The 20,352-nt window shown below is 40.9% G+C and overlaps 1 protein-coding gene across 1 annotated transcript; it reads left to right on the top strand.

Annotated features, from left to right (window-relative positions):
• Window positions 1–5,194: 5,194 nt before the first annotated feature.
• On the top strand, window positions 5,195–18,873 carry LOC130167283 (POU domain class 2-associating factor 1). The gene is made up of 5 exons (XM_056373291.1): window positions 5,195–5,269; window positions 10,765–10,892; window positions 15,067–15,106; window positions 15,197–15,462; window positions 16,693–18,873. The coding sequence occupies exons 1-5, from the start codon at window positions 5,254–5,256 to the stop codon at window positions 17,125–17,127; spliced, it is 885 nt and encodes a 294-aa protein (XP_056229266.1). The 5' UTR covers window positions 5,195–5,253; the 3' UTR covers window positions 17,128–18,873.
• Window positions 18,874–20,352: the final 1,479 nt, after the last annotated feature.

Raw genomic sequence — 20,352 nt, 5'->3', positions numbered from 1 at the left:
GCTATTTTTTTTTTTTTTTTTTGGTCTTGAGTAACGAATGTAGAGGAAAGGTTTGAACATATATATATAAAAAATACTTTGTTTTGAATAATAATTATTATTATTATTAGAGTTTTCTTTTCGCTAAAAGTTCAAATAACGCATTAAAAAAAATCTTAGAATTACATCTACCATTTCTCCCTCATGTAAAAATCTATAATCTATAAATGTACAAATATTTTTCATGTCTAAAGTTTATATATATATATCTATATATAGATTTATACCTTTATGTCAAGAGTGATGTTGCCATATATGACACCTAGATATAGATATATGCATCATCTGGAAATACAAAGATAAAGGTTTAAAACAGATATTAAAAATATCTCTATGATGGATTTTCATGTGGTGTAACATGTTGTGACCATATTTGTATTTCATTTATAATGTATATCAAAACAATTCTGTTTATATTTGATCAATTTCTTATTAATTTTAAATATACATGTCTATCTTTTTATATTTACATGTATAATATATATTCACAGGCGTTGGGATGGATATATCTACATATGTCTACAATATAAACATACACATAGACATATATGTCAATATATTAAATTGTTCCAGTTTCTAACAGGTTCTACGTGTAATTTTATTGTATATCTACATATATTTTATACATGGGAATTCAACATATGTGCATATATTACATTTCTATATGGGCAGCGAAGGTCAAACAGGGAGGAACAATCCAAACTACTTTAGGACTTTAACTGGGAGGTAAAGATCCCGCTGAGCTTCAGAATAAAGAGTTGAAGTGACCTTTAGTTTGACGGAGTTTGACCCCGACCAGAGGGATTTGACCTGAGGCAGAAACGTGTCACTGTTTGAACAGAACGAAATTTAAACGGCCTGCGACATCGTGGACTTTTCGCGTGACGGACATGAGCTCATAACAAACTGTCTGTACTGGCGTTCATGAGTGTGAGGAGATTATAATACGCTTGTTGCTCCTGCAGGGGTTCCACCGCAGAGCGTCTTAATGGAGGGAGATTTATGTTTCTACGTACAACTTTGTCAACTTTGCAGCTCAGCCTTTATTATCTTGAATTTACAATTTGAATTCAAAGTTCAATTCACTGATTCTTTTTTCTTTTTTTTTTTGTTTTGCAGTGAAGTGATCTTTCATCTGCCACTAACTGTCTTCTGAGCCGCTTTCAAGTGTCAAAAAGAGGAAGTCAACCACAATGAAATGACTGTAAAAACAACCGCCTGCTGTATCAGAACCGTACTCCGTCTAAACACACTCGGCAAGCTTCTTTTTTTTTTTATTATTAATTTGCACCTGCCTGAAACAGCTTTCAATACAGTTTATGGAAATGAGGCAAACATGTTTAGAAAGACTGGTGGTGATGCGTTTTACAGCTGTGCTGATGGGAATTACGCCGTTAATGGAAGTCAATTAACAAAGGATGTACGAGATTGTAATTTGAACATTTTAATCCCTCACAACGGTGACAAATAACAGATGGGATTTTGATTTAATTATTCCAAACCAACCACATTATACTGCTGTAAACACGAGCGCGTTCATAGATAATATCTTAATAGCTTCTTTTTCTTCCAGCATTGGAATAAAATGGAAATATTCTATAATTACATGCTGTTCAATTAAAGAGTTAAAGAGTTAAAGTGCTTTGTTATGTAAACACAGTCAGTCAGTGTGGCGGCCTCTGAACTGGAGGGAAAGGCATCAGGTTACACATCACAATAACTCAATAATGACGTGACACAACAGACGTTAATTGATGTTTTGGCACAAACGAAGTTTAGACATTTTCTGTGGAAGAGCAGATTGAAACACCAGTGAAAGCAGGACCGGATGCCTGGGGTGTGTGGGAGTAGGTAGTTTAAAAATATCAGATGGGGCATATTGTTATTATCAACACACACTATCATCTTACGTGTTAGTGTGTTCTTTGTTTTTAACTGTCTTCGCTGTCTGTCACCGCCTGCAGGAGAAACAATATTCAGTCTGTTATTTCAGCAGCTTTGTGGAAACACAGCGACACTGAACTTGAAGAGCTGGAAGCGAACTAAACCCTGCATGTGGTAAAAGTTTGACCTCAACTCCACATGAACTTTTCAAACTACAAACTCCAGATTTTCACCACATCACAGTAGCAGTCAGTTCTTCTTCTTCTTCTTTGGTTATGAAGCACATGAGCTACAGTTTCACCACTTGTCTCTTTCTTGCAGTGGCTACGTAGAAGCTGCTTGTTGAATCCTCCGCCCGCTGGATTTTCCACCTTAAGACCCGTCGGAGGAGGAACCAGTATCTTACCGGTCGTATACAGTTATTGTTGCTCCTTCATCAGACGTCTGAGGGAACAACAGTGAGGCGTAGTAACAAGGTGCTGTGGTTTTGGGTGTATGGAGGAATGTGTATCGGTCCTGTGTGCTGACATGTTGGATGTGAAACCTTCTAGATACAAAATCTTTATTTTATTTCACCTTTTATTTATTGTAATTTTTATTGGATTATTCCTTTCTTAAATGTGTTTATATAAGTGTTGCACTGGAGAAAGCATAATAAAGGTATTAGTATTTTAATAGTAATATATTCTGTCTGGAGTTGTGTGTGCAGCCTGGGGCTCTGCTCTGGTCTGGTCTGGTCTGGTCTGGTCTGGCACAACAAAAATCTGAATGGGTTCAGCCAATCCCTGCACCACCCTGATATCTGGGCTTTAGTAAAAGCCTGATGGAATTATCACTTATTGATCTTTGTCAGAAAAGTAAAAAAAAAACACAACAAATCTTTGATCAAACATCAAATATAAAACTTTTGGTTCAGCACATGCACCTGAGTCAGCGTCTGTCGGATTATGCTTTGTGATTTCTGACCAGCACGTTAATGTTGACTCGCCTCTTTTTATTCCCAGCCGAGATATTTTCTGCTATTAAAGCCTATTGTCTCTTATCAAGATCCTCTGATTATGCAACACATTCACTACAAGCCGGACTAATTCTCCATTCACATGCCTAAACAGGTCAGTTTCGGCAAACCCTCTTGTTTAAAATACCAGAGCCGGGTATGGCAGCGAGACAGAGCCACCTGTGAGGCTCGTATCACCCCCAGGTTGGCTCCTCTCCACCGGCTAACTTAAAAATTAAGGATTCATTTTAAAAATGGTGCCGATTATGTACAAAGTGCTTCCTGAACAAGCCCCAACTTATGTTAGAAAATACACCTCAGGAGCGTCAGGTCATCTGATCTGACCTCAGTGTTCGTGTGGTTCTGTAGCAACACGTTAGCAACCTTATTAAAATATTCCATTCATGTTCTATATTGTGAGTCTGTGTGTTTATTTTGACTTTAAGACTAATTTGTGACATTTGTTCATGAGTGATGTTTTAGGTGTGAAGCGTACGAGTCCTAAAACACAGAAATGGATTAGCATTTTTAGCACTTCCTGTTCCCTCGCCCCAAAGTCCATGGGTTTTTTGAATTTGTTTTTGGTTAGATGGCTGAAATAAAGTGAGGTGGACACAAGTGAAACTTTTCCACATAAAATATGAGAGTTAATACCCCAGTCATGATTTCTTTAAGCTTTAACGTCTCTTAAAAAACACGTTAGCGGTTGCTAACGTGGTTAAATGAGACCAGCCTTGTGTTTATACTCGCGCTCTTGCTAACTCTTACTAACTTTGTAAGAGGAAAGACTTTTGCAGAAGAGGTCAGAGCTAAATCAAACTACAAGTTGAAGTTTAGCCGCGGTGACGCTGAAGTCATGTGACCGTGGTGCTGCTGGTTTATAGGCTAACGTTAGCTTTTTACTTCTGCTGATTGTATTTAGGCTTCAAACATCATAAAGTGGAGTTTATTAGTGAAGATTATCCTGCTGAACAAAACCTGTAGTATCATAAACTGTTGTTTGTCACAGAGTTTATTTTCTGCAGTAATCTAAAAAGACAATGTAAAAATCCCATTAGCTTTTCGTGGAGGGAACCAGGGTGACGATAACATCGGGGCCGGCTACAAAAACATGTCATCCCTGCAGCGCTCTGTCTCTGTCGCACCAGAAACCGTCTACTTTAATGTGAAATCTGGTTTTCCCTCAGAAGTGAAACAACAATAGTTTAGTGATGACATGGTGATGACCTTTAACTACAGTAGCTTAGCTTTAACCCTCCTCGAGCTGTAGAGCAGGTTGATGGTCTGAACATGTGTGACTAAGCACAGGAGATATGAGGTAATTATTCATCATGACACATGTTGGTTGGTGTATTTTTGAACTTTGAACTTCGTGAGTCAGACTCACTTAATGCTAAGCTAGGCTAACTATGTCTTAACTCCGACTTCCTTTTAAATTTGAAACAAGATCATAATAGTAGAATCATGTTAAAGAGTATGTCACTGAACTCCTTCAACACCGTCAGACTCATGATGGACTGTTTAAAAACCTGTCACCTACATTACCCACAATGCATGTGTTATGCCAGTTGCCAGCGTTGACTCGTGACATCACTGGAGGACATTCAGATGTCACGCCACCACAAAAAACTTTTTAGCCTACAACTTTATTCACATCTCCAACATCCAAACAGACCTTGATGTGCAAAAGTGAAAGATTTCCCCTTTAAGTTAAACATCAACTTAATTATTGATTCATATCTGTTTAAATGATCCAAAGGTTTTTTTGCGATCAATAGCTTTATGTGAGTTTTCGAGGGGGTTGTTGTATTTTTTGCTGACTGACATTTTATTTTTATCGCTATTTTTGTGTTAATAAAGGTTTTTTTTTTTTCTTTCACATATTTTGGGCTTTTTTTGTAGCGTGTCAGACAAATCTACCCAGGTCCGACCTCAGCCACTTGTAGTTTGTTTCCTTAAGTCGTTACATAAAATGTTGTTGAATAATTATTGACGTTTCAGGAAGGAAGTCTGTCACACAAATAAAACAGTATTTGCATCAGACGTAACACGATTGTTTCTCCTTTATTTATTTGTTCATTTTCTTTAAGGCTCTGTTTCATTTCAGCATCACTCTGTTTCTCTTTTTCACAATGTTTTATCTCTTGTAGTGATGATTCAACTTAAATAGCATTAGCACTGAAACTAGATGCATAAGGGAGATTTGTGGTTGGAGAAACTGTGACATCCCAGGGGGATTATTAGCCAGTTACAGGCTGCTATAAAGCACGTCAGTCAACCCGCCACTTTGATTTTCTTCAGTTTAACTAAACGATATTAGCAAGATAAGCAGTATGCACTGGGAGAAATGTAAGTACAACACGACGTTGCTGTTTTATTTACATGATATACACAAACTTTAATATCTTTCATGCAGATTGTTGCACATATATGTTGCATTTATTGATGAGCGGTCTATGATTTCAGTGATTAAACTTTGGCTTCAGTGATGGAGATAAGAGCTGAAGAAAGTTTTTTAAGTTTTGAGACTTGTTTCAGGTTTCACCTCATCTTTTACAGTTTGTGTACGTTACATCACCTTTCACTTTGAGCAGGTGGAAATAATATCATCGGCAGAATATACTGTTCAATGCAATGCCATGCAATCCATTTCAACAGCCCTGCAATATCTTCAGCCTTTGAGAAGCATAGATTTGATTTGATTTAATTTTTTGGCAGTGTCTGTGTGGAATAATTTACAGATAATTATCTGCTTGAAGACGAGATTTGTTGCTGAGACAAAGAAATTTGATTTAATCAAACTATGAATTTCCGCTGTTGTGTTTTTGGCCAGTTGTAATTGATTAGTTTATTATTTCTGATTAGAAGAAATGTGGTTTGTAAAGCTCTAACCACAACATCACCTACCATAAAGAACATCCAGTGAAATGTTTAATTCAAGCATTTGGGTGATTTTTTGAATATTAACACAAGGAAACAACTGTATATGAAACATTTCCTGTTGTGTTCTGTGTCAGGAGAAGCTGCTGTGTCAGACTCTTTTGGAAAGAGGAAGGTGGTCTTTTGGAAGTTGGCTGCGTGTTGCTATTGGCCCAGAAATCTTGATAAGCAAAATGGTGGCAGACCTCCACCGCAGTAAAAGACGGTGCAGCTGTGGAGCTTCCTCTTTTGTGTTATCCCCCCGTGCATGTGCCGTGCTGATTATTTGTCTGTTTGTGTGTGCTCATGTGTTTCAAACCGAGGGAGATGAGAGACAACAACAGCTTCTCTACAACTGAGCTTCAATTCAAAAGTCCATATTAGCATTTACCTTAACTGTGCATTTACACAGCACCGTCTTCTGTTTGAAGTCACGATAAGCACCACACCCCTGTTTGTAGCACACTCCTCACAATCCTTCAATCCTTTGCCAGGAACTTTTACAAATCCTTTGTTACTGTTGGCTGAGTGACAGCCTCACTTCCTGAACTCCTGCTGCGCTAGAGCTGCTCCTGAATGCTCCACAATGAGCATTTCCAAAATGCTACAGCAGTCCTCTGTTGCATGATGGGAAAACTTTGCTTCACATCCAGAATAAACTGAGGCTTTGAAGAAATATCCTGCAGATTTACAAATATCTGATTTAGCAGACAGAGTTTGAGTAACTGAGCTGCTGGCTGAAAACATGTTGGCTAACTAGCATTTGAATAGCTAGCTGTGTTTTTGAGAGATTTCAGATTATACAATGAATGATCTTATTGTCATGTATTTCCCCGTTGTATGAAAACTGTTCCTGAATATCAGAGTTTGGGGTAACAGTTGCTCTTTATTGAATTTTGAAGAAAGTTAACATCAAAACAAATCCATCCAGACATGACTAGTTATTGTCCTAAAACAGGAGGTCACCAACCGACCCAGGTGCCGTCCAGATCTGTAACCTATAAATTATTGAGAATTATTAAATATTGACACAGCATTTATATTTCAACTCGCACAGCTTTTCTAGCCTTTACGGTTCTGGTCACGTGATGCCCAGTGATCAATGATTGTGACTCGAGTCAGTGAGTGGGATACGAACACAGAGGAGAGACGAGACAGGTTGGAGAAATGAGTGGAGAAAGTGGGATGTGAAAGAAAATGTAATGTTAAAATCAAAAGATATTGTTTTTAAATATAGAAACAATAAAAGCTAAACTCTGTTTGTCCAAGTAAAGCTACTCAAACTTTTGACTGGTACTGTATCTGGGTAAACTGGTTTATGGTTGAATAAAATAAGAGTGTGACATCCATCTAATGTTTTAATATTATATTTTCTCTTATCATATATACAGTAGTGGGACTAACTAGCTCTGCAATACACGAAAAACAACTCTTTCATGATGCTAACCTTTCACCTTTTAGCCTCAGTCTTTTAGCATAATATTGTGTATGTAGCCAGCAAGTGCTTATTTAAGATCTGTTAACCCTCTGGCTTGAAAATGAGTGAACAGGAAACATTAAAACGTCAGCTGGAGTTAGTGTTTGTAGTGTTTTCAGCCCAGTCATGTAGCTAAAGTTAGCTTCATGAGCTAGCTTGCTGCAGTGACCAAACCTGCTAGCGACAGTTGACATTTCAGTCAGCAAAATAATAAAAAACTGTAAACTGCCGTGAAATATGCTCCAGATATTCAGGCCCTGTTTCTGTTAAGCTTCGTGGACTTGTCTGCACACAGCACCCGGTCACACCGTGTTGTTCAGAGCGTGTCTGACCTGTGAAGGCAGATCAGTCAGCCGCAGATAGGAATCTGGACAAGATACTGTCAGGACACCCTTAACCTTACAACAGGGGTTAGGTAGAGGACAGAGACAACAGCAGTCTGGACCACAGCTCTCCCTCCTCCATCACTGATGGGAACAACAGTCACAGGCTAAAGGTCAGAGGAGCAGGCCTGATAACTGGAAGGAAATTCTTAGCAGGAGAATTAAGAGGATTGCGGTGATCGCAAAACACTTCCAGATTGAACCGAAGCTGATGAGATGATTGTCTTCCACATGATTTACTGAAACAAACTGATAAATACCATCAGAAACAGATTTGATAAAACTATTCTGGGCAATGGTAAAGAGCAGAGTCTGATTACTTATTACTTTTCATACTGTATGGGTCTATTGTTTTGTCTTGTTTGTTAATTTTAAAATCCAAAGAGGACAGCCATAGTTGGGTATTTTTATATCATATATCTTATATCATATCATATTATATTAATTATTATTTTCATCCTTTAAAATCTTAGATAATTACAGTGTATTCAGTCCACTGGCGTCCATGATCACTAGACTAATTCATCTAAAACCATTTTTATACACCAAATGCAAATATACTGATGTTTAGGGAAATAAGATAACACGGCCGACTGCATTTTAGGTTTAATTTTGGCGCTCTCGTGCATATGCATTGTTTGCTTGTTGCACCAGACAGCTGCTTGTTAAGGTTAACACATGCCCGTGAACTGTGGCGATGGCGTGAGCTGAACTGTGCAACAGCAGAACGATGGTAGCAGTAGATCAAACTGGATTTCTGTGGAAGCTGCTTGTAAAATCTCGTGTCACAGTCGCTTCCAACTATGCAATATGAAAATAAACAAGATTTAAACCGTGAACATGTGTCACCAGTGTGTGGACATAAAACTAAAAACTGAGGGTTTCCAATTTCACTGTGTGAAAATATGAAGGGGTTGTTACCAGATGCGTGTGCACACTGCCGCAGTTAAAACACAGTGTGGCACCTTCTTGCCATAAAACTACCATGTTTCCTGTTCGTGCACGCCGTTTCATTAGTACCGGCTTAACTGTACACCAGTCCAGGCTTACTGCCGACTTAACTGTACGCTACTACCACTCCCACGATCCCTCCCCAACAGCCGGCAAATCACACTTTCTCTCAAATGGAGATTTTGCGATAATTACATAATTATAAATGATTTAAATCACACTGTGAGGTAATGGCGACAGGAAGTTGTCGAATCCAAGAGAGTTGATGTATTGAGGCAGGTTGATGTCATTTTCTGTCTGCGATCAAAATACAAAGGTGCATTTAGATCAGGCAGCATGAGACAATCCTCACTGTTGGGATTCGGACTGATGTTCATTTTTCATTAAAGAAAAGTTCTTGCAGATTTGCAGCTCAGCCTCAGAGGAACTACGATGTCAGAGGGGCTCATAGTTAACCTAACCTAACATATAGAGGCTATAGGGTAATGATAGGGTATCACTATAAATACTGAATTAAGATGCTTTGACTTCTTTAAATGTTGCTGTGATCCTGTGAGTCTGAGGATTGTTGCTAAGCATCTGTCAGGAAATAGGTGGAGGTGACACCTCTCCTCATCTCCCTGTAAAACTACACCTGTGAATGTGCAGAAAAGTAAAAGTGGAGAAAGGAGGCAGAGGGGTGAGTGATTGAGAGACACGGTGCAGATCACTTTTCCTGGTGCTTTTAATGAGTTATTCCACCCTCCTCCACTTCCGTCCTTCTCAGGTGACTTTTAATGACTTTTAGTCATTAATGCAGGGTCAGGACGCGCTGCATTTTATTTTACTTCCCCTAAAAAATGAAACTGAACAAATATTGTCCTGCAGCCTATTTTGGGTTCACGCAGTGTTTAGGTTCAGGGGGGGAAATGCCTTTACTCTGACTCTGTAGCCTCAGGCCTGACTGAGGTGAGGGATGCCACTGTCTGCAGTTGCACAGGTACGCTACTGTTGCTTTGAGTTTATTCAGAAGAGGCCCTCTGTGTCGGATCAGATTTCTCCTCCCTCATGCTTATACCTGCAGGAAATCACTGGTTGTAAACACTGGGATGTACTGGGAGAGTATTTAGCCTGAAGTCTCACAGGACACTAAGCCTCGGTTATCAGTGAAAAATTCAAATCCATAGAAGTGTATAAGAACAGAAAATCTTTACGATGCTGCCGTTACCTGGACAACACAATAAACTGTTAACCATCAGTGACCACAGCAGGTGCCACCAGCCAAATATCACTGAAATATTTTGAGTTAGACGTGAGTGACAATGAATACTGTAAGTTATATTTCATTTATTATATGTATAATTATATTATATACTGTATGTTTGGATTTTATTCCTATTTTTACTCATTTAAAAATTAACTTACAGTACAAAATTACACATACAGTATCTAAAACATTACAACACAAACAGAGCTGCTATTAGCCTTTATAATGTACAATATTACAGTATTATAATATAATATTATAATGTAAGATCATATTGTGGAGAGAGGACTATTGATTATTGATGTGAACATTTATGAGATTTATGAATTTCACAAGATAAAATTTGCTCATTTAACATTTATTTGGATGATTTGGTCGAAAAAAGGAGTTTTCATTTTTATTTTATTTTATTTTATTTTATTTTTATTTTACTTTTTGCAGAATGTCTGAAGCTGGTCATTACTTTTATGCTATGTATTTCTCTCTTCAGTTTTTTATTTCTAGTTCTACGTTTAACTTTGACAGACAATAGAAAGGAATATTTTTGCAATATATACAATAAATATATATATTTAGCAGAAATTGTATCTGTTCAAATTTAAACTTTTCAAGTTAACATCTACAGTTTAACGTGCAACAGTATGTCGCCATGTTTTCCGACCTTTACTGACTCTGCAATGTCAAGGTGTGACCCCTTGTCACAGGTTGAACTTTTCTCTAAAAAAACAAAGTTGAAAGCGGCGACGTGGTGGTTCATGGTCGTGAACTCTGTGAACCCATCGCGTCCGTCACAGGAGCTGCCTCAAGACAACTGAAGAGCGATGAAGTCATGTATCTCTGCCTCTCTCTCTCTCTCTCTCCTGTGTAGCGTCACCGTCAGCTCTGGTCAGGTCCAGACCGTACCAAGGCGTTCGCGTCAGAGACCCGGTCAAAGAGCTGCTGAGGAGGAAGCGGAGTCTGGAGCCGCACAGCACCAAGACAACGCCCCTCACTGCGGTGAGGACACGGAGACACATGACACTAACATGTGATTGCATAATGCTTTTTGATAATATTGAACACACTCTGTATTCTTCATCTTACATTTACATGCCGACACATAAACCACTGTTTCCCATCAGGTTTGAGAACATGTTGGCAGACTGCCTTTCCAAAGAAAATCACTTTCCAAAGATCCTTGCGAACAATGAGACACATTCTTCTCTGCACTTTGGGATTAGTCACTAAACAAATAAGCAGCACAGGACACAGTTACAGTGTGGAGCAACATTAGGATCATGTGCAGGATGGATTCATCAAACACTCTTTGAAAGAGCAGAAACTTAATTGATAACATGAACTTTTTAAATGCATTTGGCTGGAAAAACACCCACAAACATTTCCTTGTTGTGCCTCAGCCAGGAGCAGCTAACTTAACCCAAGTTCACTAACTCTTTTTGGTGCTGCGACGACATTTTTGCACATTTTTCTCTTCGATGCATCACTGAATAATGTCTAACTACCATGTTGCATTTCGAAAAACACTTCCTCAATTGTGTTCAGATGATTTATCTCCATTAGTCTGCAGGCTAACATTCATCTGAACTATCCTGAAGATGAACAGAGTCAATAAACGTCAAAAGAAATGCACGTGGGCTGAACCTCCTGACGCAGGTTGTCGACCGTAAAAGCTGAAGCACGACAGATCAAAACTGTGCAGAAATAAAGGGGGTCCCTGCGGAGGCCATCAGGATGTGAGCAGTCAGGACCCAGGGCCTATCCCAGAGCCAAGAGGGGGGATTTTGCCCTTATATAATCCAGGTGTTTTTCCATGACAGTTACAGCCATTCCGTGCATGGCTCCAGGGCTGGGCATGCAGCCCTATGCAAAATAACTCGCAGCCTTGCCAAAGAGCCCTCCCCCTTGCTATTTATTAAATCCTCCAGATCAGTAGAGGATAGACACAAATCATTCACACACAAACACACACATGCACATACACACCCTGTGATAAGACACAGAGAGAGAGAGAAACAATCTGAAACTTTATTTGATACGAAGTGTAGTTCGATGTTTTGTTCAGGTGGGTTAAAACATGTAATACATACTGCTCAACTTTCACTCTGAGAGCATTTTTGAGGAACATGAAAATAGTTTATCGACATTAATGACATTTAATATCATCCAAAACATTCTTTGATTTCAGTTCTTATAATTTCCTGCAGCAGGATTTATGTCTCTTTTGTACTTTTGGCTTCAAGGTTCCTTTTTATCTTTAAATATCCGGGTCTTGAAATGATTCCAGTGGTTGTGTTATTATAATGTTTTCACATGTTCCACCTTATAGTTTGACATTTGAGAAATGTGTCTTTTCTTTCTTGAGATGAGAAGATTAATACCACTCTCATGTGTGCATGTGCGCCAAACAAACAGGTGCTTTTGTGTGTGATTGTCAGTCTGAGGTTGATGGTTAGCAGCAGAAACTCCTGGAATTCACTGCACCAGCGAAGAAATACAATATCTGCATCAGTGAAACCGCAACTTGTTCTTGTCACACTGTTGTTCTTTAAACAAACAACAGTTAACAGATTAAACAAACAATGTAGTGTGTGAAGACTTAATTAGACAGCGTTAAAGGTGCCTGCAAGCTGTTTCTTTTTACCCTTGTTCGGAGCCAAGCTAGCAGTTTCACTCTGTTTTTAGTCTGCATGCTAAGCTAACCGGCTGCTGGCTGTAGCTTCATGTTTAGCGCACAGAAAGGAGAGTGCTAACAATCATGACGTGTTATTTGTGTCAGCAGCTCATTACGACCCATAGTTATGTTTTATTGTTAAGCGAGCGAAGTAACACCCTCAGAACGACATGTTTACCTCCATAGACTGTAAATAAAGATGGACGGAGCCTCCGTGACGTCACCCTCGGTTTCTGAAGAGCAGTTTTGAAGCTCAGAGTGAGCTGCCCTGCTGTCACCATCTTGGCAGTGCCTGACTCCGCCCCTAAATTCGTGCTAATCCAAAAAATGGGCAAAGAGGAGGGACGTGTGTGTGTGTGTGTGTGTGTGTGTGGTGTGTGTGTGTGTGTGTGTGTGTGGAGGCGAGACTTTGGTGCATGCCGCTTTGTGACCAGCATATACTCTTATTATTTATTTCTAGAGTTACACACTCTGAATGACTTTTGTCAAAAAGGACAGAGTGTATTGATAGTAGTAATTAGTAATTAGTCTGGATCATTAAATTACATTTAACTAATGGCAACAATTTCAGTCCAAAAGTGCTTTAAGTGTTAATTTTTGTTGATTTGATTTGGTTTTTCCCACCATCCTCAGCACTTGATTAAAAGTAATATTAGGAGCTGAGTCTTTGGTGTAATGACTGAACTCTGTGACCCTCCACCTGCTGTCAAAGCCGTAACATCAACCAGCTCCTGGGCGACTCTGCAGTCTTACAGGCACCTGACGGCACGAGCCCTGCTGCCTGCTGGCTGACTGCCTGCTGCCTGCTGCCTGCTGCCTGCTGCCTGCTGCCTGCTGGCTGACTGCCTGCTGCCTGCTGCCTGCTGCCTGCTGCCTGCTGCCTGCAGTCAGCCAGCAGGCAGCAGGCAGCAGGACGAGGTCTTGCACTGCTGCAGCCTGAACACTGACACCAGCTGTCAGTGCTGTCATCATCCCTCTGACTTCAGCCTCTTTGCTGTATCGCTGCCTCATTGTGCACACGCCCTGATAGGGACCGTACAGAGCAGATAGACTTTTTCATATGTGCATACACGTGTCTCTCAAGAGAGATTACAGGCGTGTGGTTCTGCACAGTGGAGATCTGGGGGTGCACATGCAACACAGAGAGGTAACACAGGAAGTAGAGAGGGACAACTGGACAGGGTCACTGAACTTTAAGTACGAACTGACAAAATATCAAATAATCATCGACGCATCAGGACAAAAACATAAAAAACCAATGATTTCCTGCCCAGATTCAGTCCAGTGAAGGATATAAAGCTGAGGAATGCAGTTCAATCAAGATAAAAACAAACTGTCAAAACAAGTGATAAAAAAAGAGATGAAACTGAAGTTTGAGTTGCAGCCTTTTGGCTAATGATGTGCACTGTCTCTCAGAAATAAACCAAATTATAAATTATAATATAATAAATTGAGAAGATTCAAGATTTAAAATGATGTTACTTCCTGGTCAGCGCAGTGTTTTTCTTAAAGTCATATCTCTGTTGATCTTTGTTTACATCTCCACAGCTGATTTACAGCATCAACTCAACATCAGTTTATTTAATTTAAGATAAACACAAAGCTTGTGCTACAGAAAATGGACCAGACTCAGTGAATAGCTCCCTAAGCTTAACATGTCCTATGATAACTATTAATTTAGCTGTACAGACTAATGAGCAGTGATAACTAACATGTCTTTGGGGTCATCAGGTGGGAACCTCCTTTCACCAGTGTTTCGTCTAGTTGGTCCCACAACACCTCCAGGTTAAGATTAAGTGCGATCTTGAAGTCCATTAGTAGCCGTTCTGGAACTTTCGATCATATCTCAGGGTCTTCTTTGGTGGATGGTTTTCCAGAGAAAACCTTTCCCAACAATTTCTGACGAGTCCGTCGACCAGAGGAAGATCATGTGATACAACTTCCTGCTCAACAACAGAGCTGCTGTTCTGCTCCGACAATCCTGCAGGAAGATTTTATCAAAGGCAGAGATATATATAGCTTTCAACACCATCATGTGGTCTTCCTCAGCAGTCAGAGTATATTTTGTGTAATGTATTTGTCAGTGACGTTGTACAATCAACATTAATCTCTTAACAGATTCAGCTGCTGTTCGCCTGCAGGTAGAAACTGACACTTCAAAGTGAATCCTATAATTATATATGAATGATCTTCCGCCCGGGCCCATGTAACATATACACTTTCCTCCACCCAACACACACTTACAGCTGCTAACAATGTCCACACACACACACACACACACACACACACACACACTCAGACTTTATTTATGGTCTTGATTCAGCTGCTGCTCACACCTGGATTTGGTCGGTACAAGTGTAAATACTGAATATTTATATATCAACTTGAGAACCGGGTCCAGTTCTGCAGCAGCAGCATGTCACTATGGATCTTCTGCAACTACTGACTTGTTCAACTTCAACATTTTTTAATTGATGTAATCTTCTTCTTTTTTTATAGAATGTGCATTCTCACAACAACCAGTCATCGTACACACAAGGTATTTCTTCACTGATAATTGACTCCTGTTGGAGAAGCATGTGTCTGTGCACGTTGAAAGACTCACTCTCAGCCTCTCTCTGACATTCAGCCATCTTTGGCTCTGATGTCGCCGGCGGCACCGCGGCTGAGCCGTCAGCCACGGGAGGAGAGTGCGCAGGATGGAGAGCTCCGCCCCCTGCCACGGGCCCCGGCCTGCAGCCGTGGGCTTCACCCGAGTACAACCAGCAGGACCCCTCGGCCCAGCCTCTGGCCTACCCAGCCACCACGCTGACTGCAGACTTGTACATGCAGACTCTGTGCCCCAGCTACACCATGCTGACCTACACACACGCACCGCTGCTCACTAACTTTGGGGTGAGTAAGAGACAATGTGCCAACAAACCAGGCAAGACCTTACATGCAAAAATACACTGGCAACTTTACAAGAGGAGTCCTTTTCTCTAGTGAATTAAAATGATCGAGAACCGAAAGAAAACAAAGAAAAAACACTGACAATGAAACAAACCACGACTCTGTCTCTGAGGAATTATGTTTCTATGCAACTGAACTGCAACAGAAGCTTGTAGATACTTCAACAATGAGATTATATGATCAGAGCTAAAGTCACGCTGAGACTGAGGTTTGCCTCTAGAGGAGTCCTGTCTGCGGTGAAGTCCAGACAACACAAACACTTTGGTTTGTGTTTGAAGCCACTGAAGTTTTTCTGTATTAAACCAGATCAGGATCTTTCTCTAAACTGGACCAGGTTCTGTGAGAGTCTCAACATAAAACAGTTTAATAAAGCTGGAGTCGCAACATCTGATGTTTTGGAGGAAAACAAATATGTAGCTGAGACGCTCAGTATCAACATATCTCGGCCAAATATGTAAATGAGCAACATATCCTCATTACGATAATAGAAAACATGCAAAATGTGTTTGCTGCTGCAGTTTAGTTGAACAGAAATGAAACAGCTACAGGCAAATACTCAAATTACACCTTGGCAGATGCTAACAACTGGCATAATACATGATTAAACTTTCTCTGGTGGGGTTGCATTGTGGGTAATGTAGGCACCAGGTTCTAAGGAGGAAGATGGAATCAGAAACATAATATTTCTGCTTCTACTGCTGATTTTCTGCCTTTTTTATTTTTAAATTTCCATGAGTCCCAACAGACAACAGGTCAGTGTTGAATCAGTGGAGATGATTTAATGGTAGAGAGCAGGGAGTGATCAGCGTTTGATTCCCCGCCGGTCCTTCTGCCTCAAAGAGTCTCCAACCTGCAATTAACTTCATGATAATGATGTTTAAAAGTCCTTTGACTGACAATGAAAATAGACAATAAAAAGACAGTAGATGATAAAATATGTAAATGAAAATAAACAGGTTTTCCATATTTCTGGAGCAGTTAAAAATATTGTGTGTCTGTAAAAGCCTGACAGTCGAGGATCCAGGAGTTCATGAAGGATTATAAAACCACAGAGAATCTGCAGTGAAGGTCCCAAACCATTAAGATATTTTCCTATAAAATACAATTTGTGTCTTTGCTAGTTTTACTTCCCTTGTGATGGACAGTAATATTTTATTCTGTGGTTCTCTCCAGACCATACCAGTGGCCCCAGCACCAGCCGCCCTCCCTCAGATGGAGCTCCCAGACTCGGGGCTGACGTACCTCCCCTGGGCCCAGCCCCTCACCACCATATCCACCATGCCCAACCCGGGGGTCCAGTTTGCTCCCGGCTCTGCGGCCCTGTCCGGCTCGCCGCTGGTGCACATGCCCTTGTCCATGTCTCTGACCACCATGATCCCTCAGCTGGAGGCCCAGGGCGCAGACCCTCAGCCCCAGATCCTCGACCTCCCGCAGCGCTCGGAGCACCAGCTGGACCCCGAAGCACAGGGCCGGTCACTGGACGAAGATCCGGAGATAGAGCCGGAATCGCCGAACCTGCTGGATAAACTTCTGGAGGATCACAAGGAAGACGGCGAAGAGGAGGACAAAGACTCGTACAGCGGCTCGCTCTTCATCCCCAACGTCTGAAAACACTCAGACTGTACAGCAGTTTTTTCCCCCTGGGTTTCCTTTCTAATATTAATAGTGACTGCCATCTGTTTCAGAGCCCTGTTATTGAGCACGCTGGATAATTTCACGTTATTATGACTTGGGTCTTGATGTTGTAGATGTGGACAAAGTAACTTCAGACGCCAGGCTGGGTTGTCAAATAGGCAAATCAGGTAAATGTCCCCGGGGCTCCTGAACCTGAAGCCCCCGGTTGTCTGTGTGTAATATGATTCATTGCAAATTTGTTTGGTAACATGCATCAATATCACACTATAAAAACTAATCCTTGAGGTCCTTGTCTTGTGTAGAGAACCTGTGTCACAATCTATCTTTATTTTTATGCCGCAGAGCTGCAGCCATATTGTTTTTGGGTCGTACGTCCGTCCGTCCGTCCGTCCCATTCTCGTGGACACGATATCTCAGTAACGCCTTGACGGAGCTTCTTCAAATTTGGCACAGACATTCACAGGGACTCAGGGATGAAGTGATTAGATTTTAGTGGTCAAAGGTCAAGGTCAAGGTCAAGGTCACGGTTACCTCACAAACTGTGCCTTGTGAACGCAATATCTGGAGAACACAAAGTGTTTTGGCGGAGACCTACAGACTCTAGTTTCAGGTGATATTATACATGATGCATATTCTTAAACAAATTTGTTTTTAATCAGAATGATCACAGACTAAATGACCTGTTGTAGGTTATTGTGGGGCAGTAATAGTAGTTTGCCTCTTGTCCTCTGGGAAAAATGGGTTGGGGGGAAACAAGTATGTTGGGCGGAGGTCCGTTGGGGGCCCACAGTTCAGCTTTGCCCTCTGGGCCCCTCGCAGGTTCGTCCGGCCCTGAGATCTGGGAACACGTACAGCAACATGGTGACAGACAATCAGACAGCTGAGAGTTAACCAGATTATTTAAACCGAGTTTAAGTGGAGTTCAGATTGAAAGCGAACACAGTTAAAATGTTGGTAATGAAGCTGCATTTCACAGGAAACAAGAGGAAGGTCAAAGTTGAACCAAACAGTCTTTTAACTATGTTGGACATTTACAAGAGAAAGTTTGGGTAATAATTTATAAATCACCTCCATTTTCTGGTTGACTAACTTGTTTTTTTTTTTAAAAACCTGGTACCAACATCTATAATAATTAAACTGTTGCTAAAACCCGTCTGATGATGTTCCCAGATCTCTGAGTCATTTCATGATACGAGAACTAAACTGTATTAAACCATGTTAACAGTTAAACTTTTACATTTTTCCTCCAATTTCAGCCAAAATGCCTTCGACTGTTATTGTTACTGCTATTTCTCATATACATCATTCTTTTATTGAGTATGTAATAAGATGTAATGCTTTGCTTCACCTAATTTATATTCTTGTAGCAGCTCCTTCATTTTCTTTCCTTTAAAAAGAGACGTGTCAGATGTTTTCTGGGACAGTTATCGTACAGCACCCTGAGGTGTTGCCTTGGTTATAAAAGCCCGTCATTAACGCTGTCAGAGGGGAAAGTTGACGGAGGAACAACGATGAAGTCGGGTCCTGACTGTCGGTATCCGTCAGTGCCATCCTCGATACTGTGCAGCATCATCACTCAATTTTTAAAGGGAAGAAGGAGGTTTTCATGATGAAAAATGGATTTAGAAAAGTGCTTTTTGAATCCTGCAAGAAAAAGAATGTCATGGGCACAAAGTGAAAACTGTGTACTACAATAAATAATCAGAAAATTCAAACTGAGCCTTCAGTGTGTTGTCAAACAACTGACTGTGAACTCAGACTGCATCAGGAAAGATCAAAAATACAGTGTCTCCAGTGTCATGAAGCGCAACATGTTACATTTCCATTAAAAATATACAGTAAATTCTATGTTATTACAGAGATACAGCAGCAGCTGCAGCAGCTGCAGAGCGGGATACAGCAGGAATGCTCAGGCAAAGTTTCATAAATCTGTTCAGATAACAAAGAGGAGTTTCCCAAGAGAAATAAATTACTAATTTAAGAATCAGTAAATTATCTTGCTGCCATTTGGAGCTGTCCAAACACCAACCTGTCGGAGCAGCTTTAAAGTGTAAACTGGAAATGTTCCTGCTTAAATTAAAGTTTTTTTATAGGTAGTTGTTCAAGCAAACACATGTGAGGAAGCAGCAGAGAGCTGAGGCTTTTACCCCGGCGCTCCTGCTTCCTCTTGGCAGTGAAAGCCTCCGAGTCCCGGGGGTTTTCCCGCAGGGGACATTGACATCATGAGAGGGGCTTCAACTCACCTGTAGAATTCCACACCTGGGTAAAGCTGAGATCGTATCACAGGTTGGGGGGTGGGGGGTGCCAGGCAACAACAGGTAACATCTGGGAGCAGAAACCGAGAAACAGAAAAAAATAAGGGGGAGAGAGAATAAATCAAAATGACAGACACGTGGGTGCTGCAGTCAGAAGTTGAGAAAATGCATAATTCTCTGGAGGGTTTGTGTGAATTCCAGGAGTTGATGAGACGAGACGACAGAAGGAGAGCTGATATGGAAACGTGTGGAAGTGAAGAAGAATTTGTTTTTCAGAAATAAATTTAACTCCTTCACAATCCTGAACTAAACATGGAGGATTTTTAAGTTCTTGGCTGCTGAAAGATGCAGGAAATGTAGAAACTCGTATCTCCAGTGTGATTTTAAGACCCATCATCATCATCATTATCAGTTCCTGCTGATAATGATGAACCTTTCGCTGACTCTTGGCAAATGGTCGATCTGATGGCTCATCAGCCTGGGCGTGTTGTTTTTCCAGTCTTTGTGTCAGTTTATTGCAAAACCGAGCCGAGCGTCTCGCCGCTGGTCGAAGACGAGGCAGCTGGTCCTGCGCTGACACAGCTGATGTCCCCAAGGTTCCTCAGCAGCAGCGACACAGATGGATGGAGTTGAAATATAGCGTTGCTTTCATACTGGCTGTTTGTGTTAGAGCCACGTGTGCTGAATCAAAGGTTCCCTTTAAAGCCTTACATTTTGTGCCAAGAGGAACTGTGGAAACAAGCCTGTGCAGCACCTTCAATAGCGTGCAGGGGTGGGACACGTGGAGCCAGCCAAGGTTGCATCAGGGGCCCCACAGATCTGCCCATGGGCGTAGGTTTGCAGACGGACAGTCCGGACATGTCCTTACCAATATTTTGGGAGAACAGAATTATCTCTAACAATATTTGAGTATTTCATTCTCACGATGTTGTGAAAGTCACAT

Source organism: Seriola aureovittata, chromosome 4 (assembly GCF_021018895.1).
Source record: "Seriola aureovittata isolate HTS-2021-v1 ecotype China chromosome 4, ASM2101889v1, whole genome shotgun sequence".
Lineage (NCBI taxonomy): Eukaryota > Metazoa > Chordata > Actinopteri > Carangiformes > Carangidae > Seriola > Seriola aureovittata.
The sequence above is the reverse complement of the archived record's forward strand: the minus strand, read 5'-3'. Positions and strand labels throughout refer to the sequence as shown.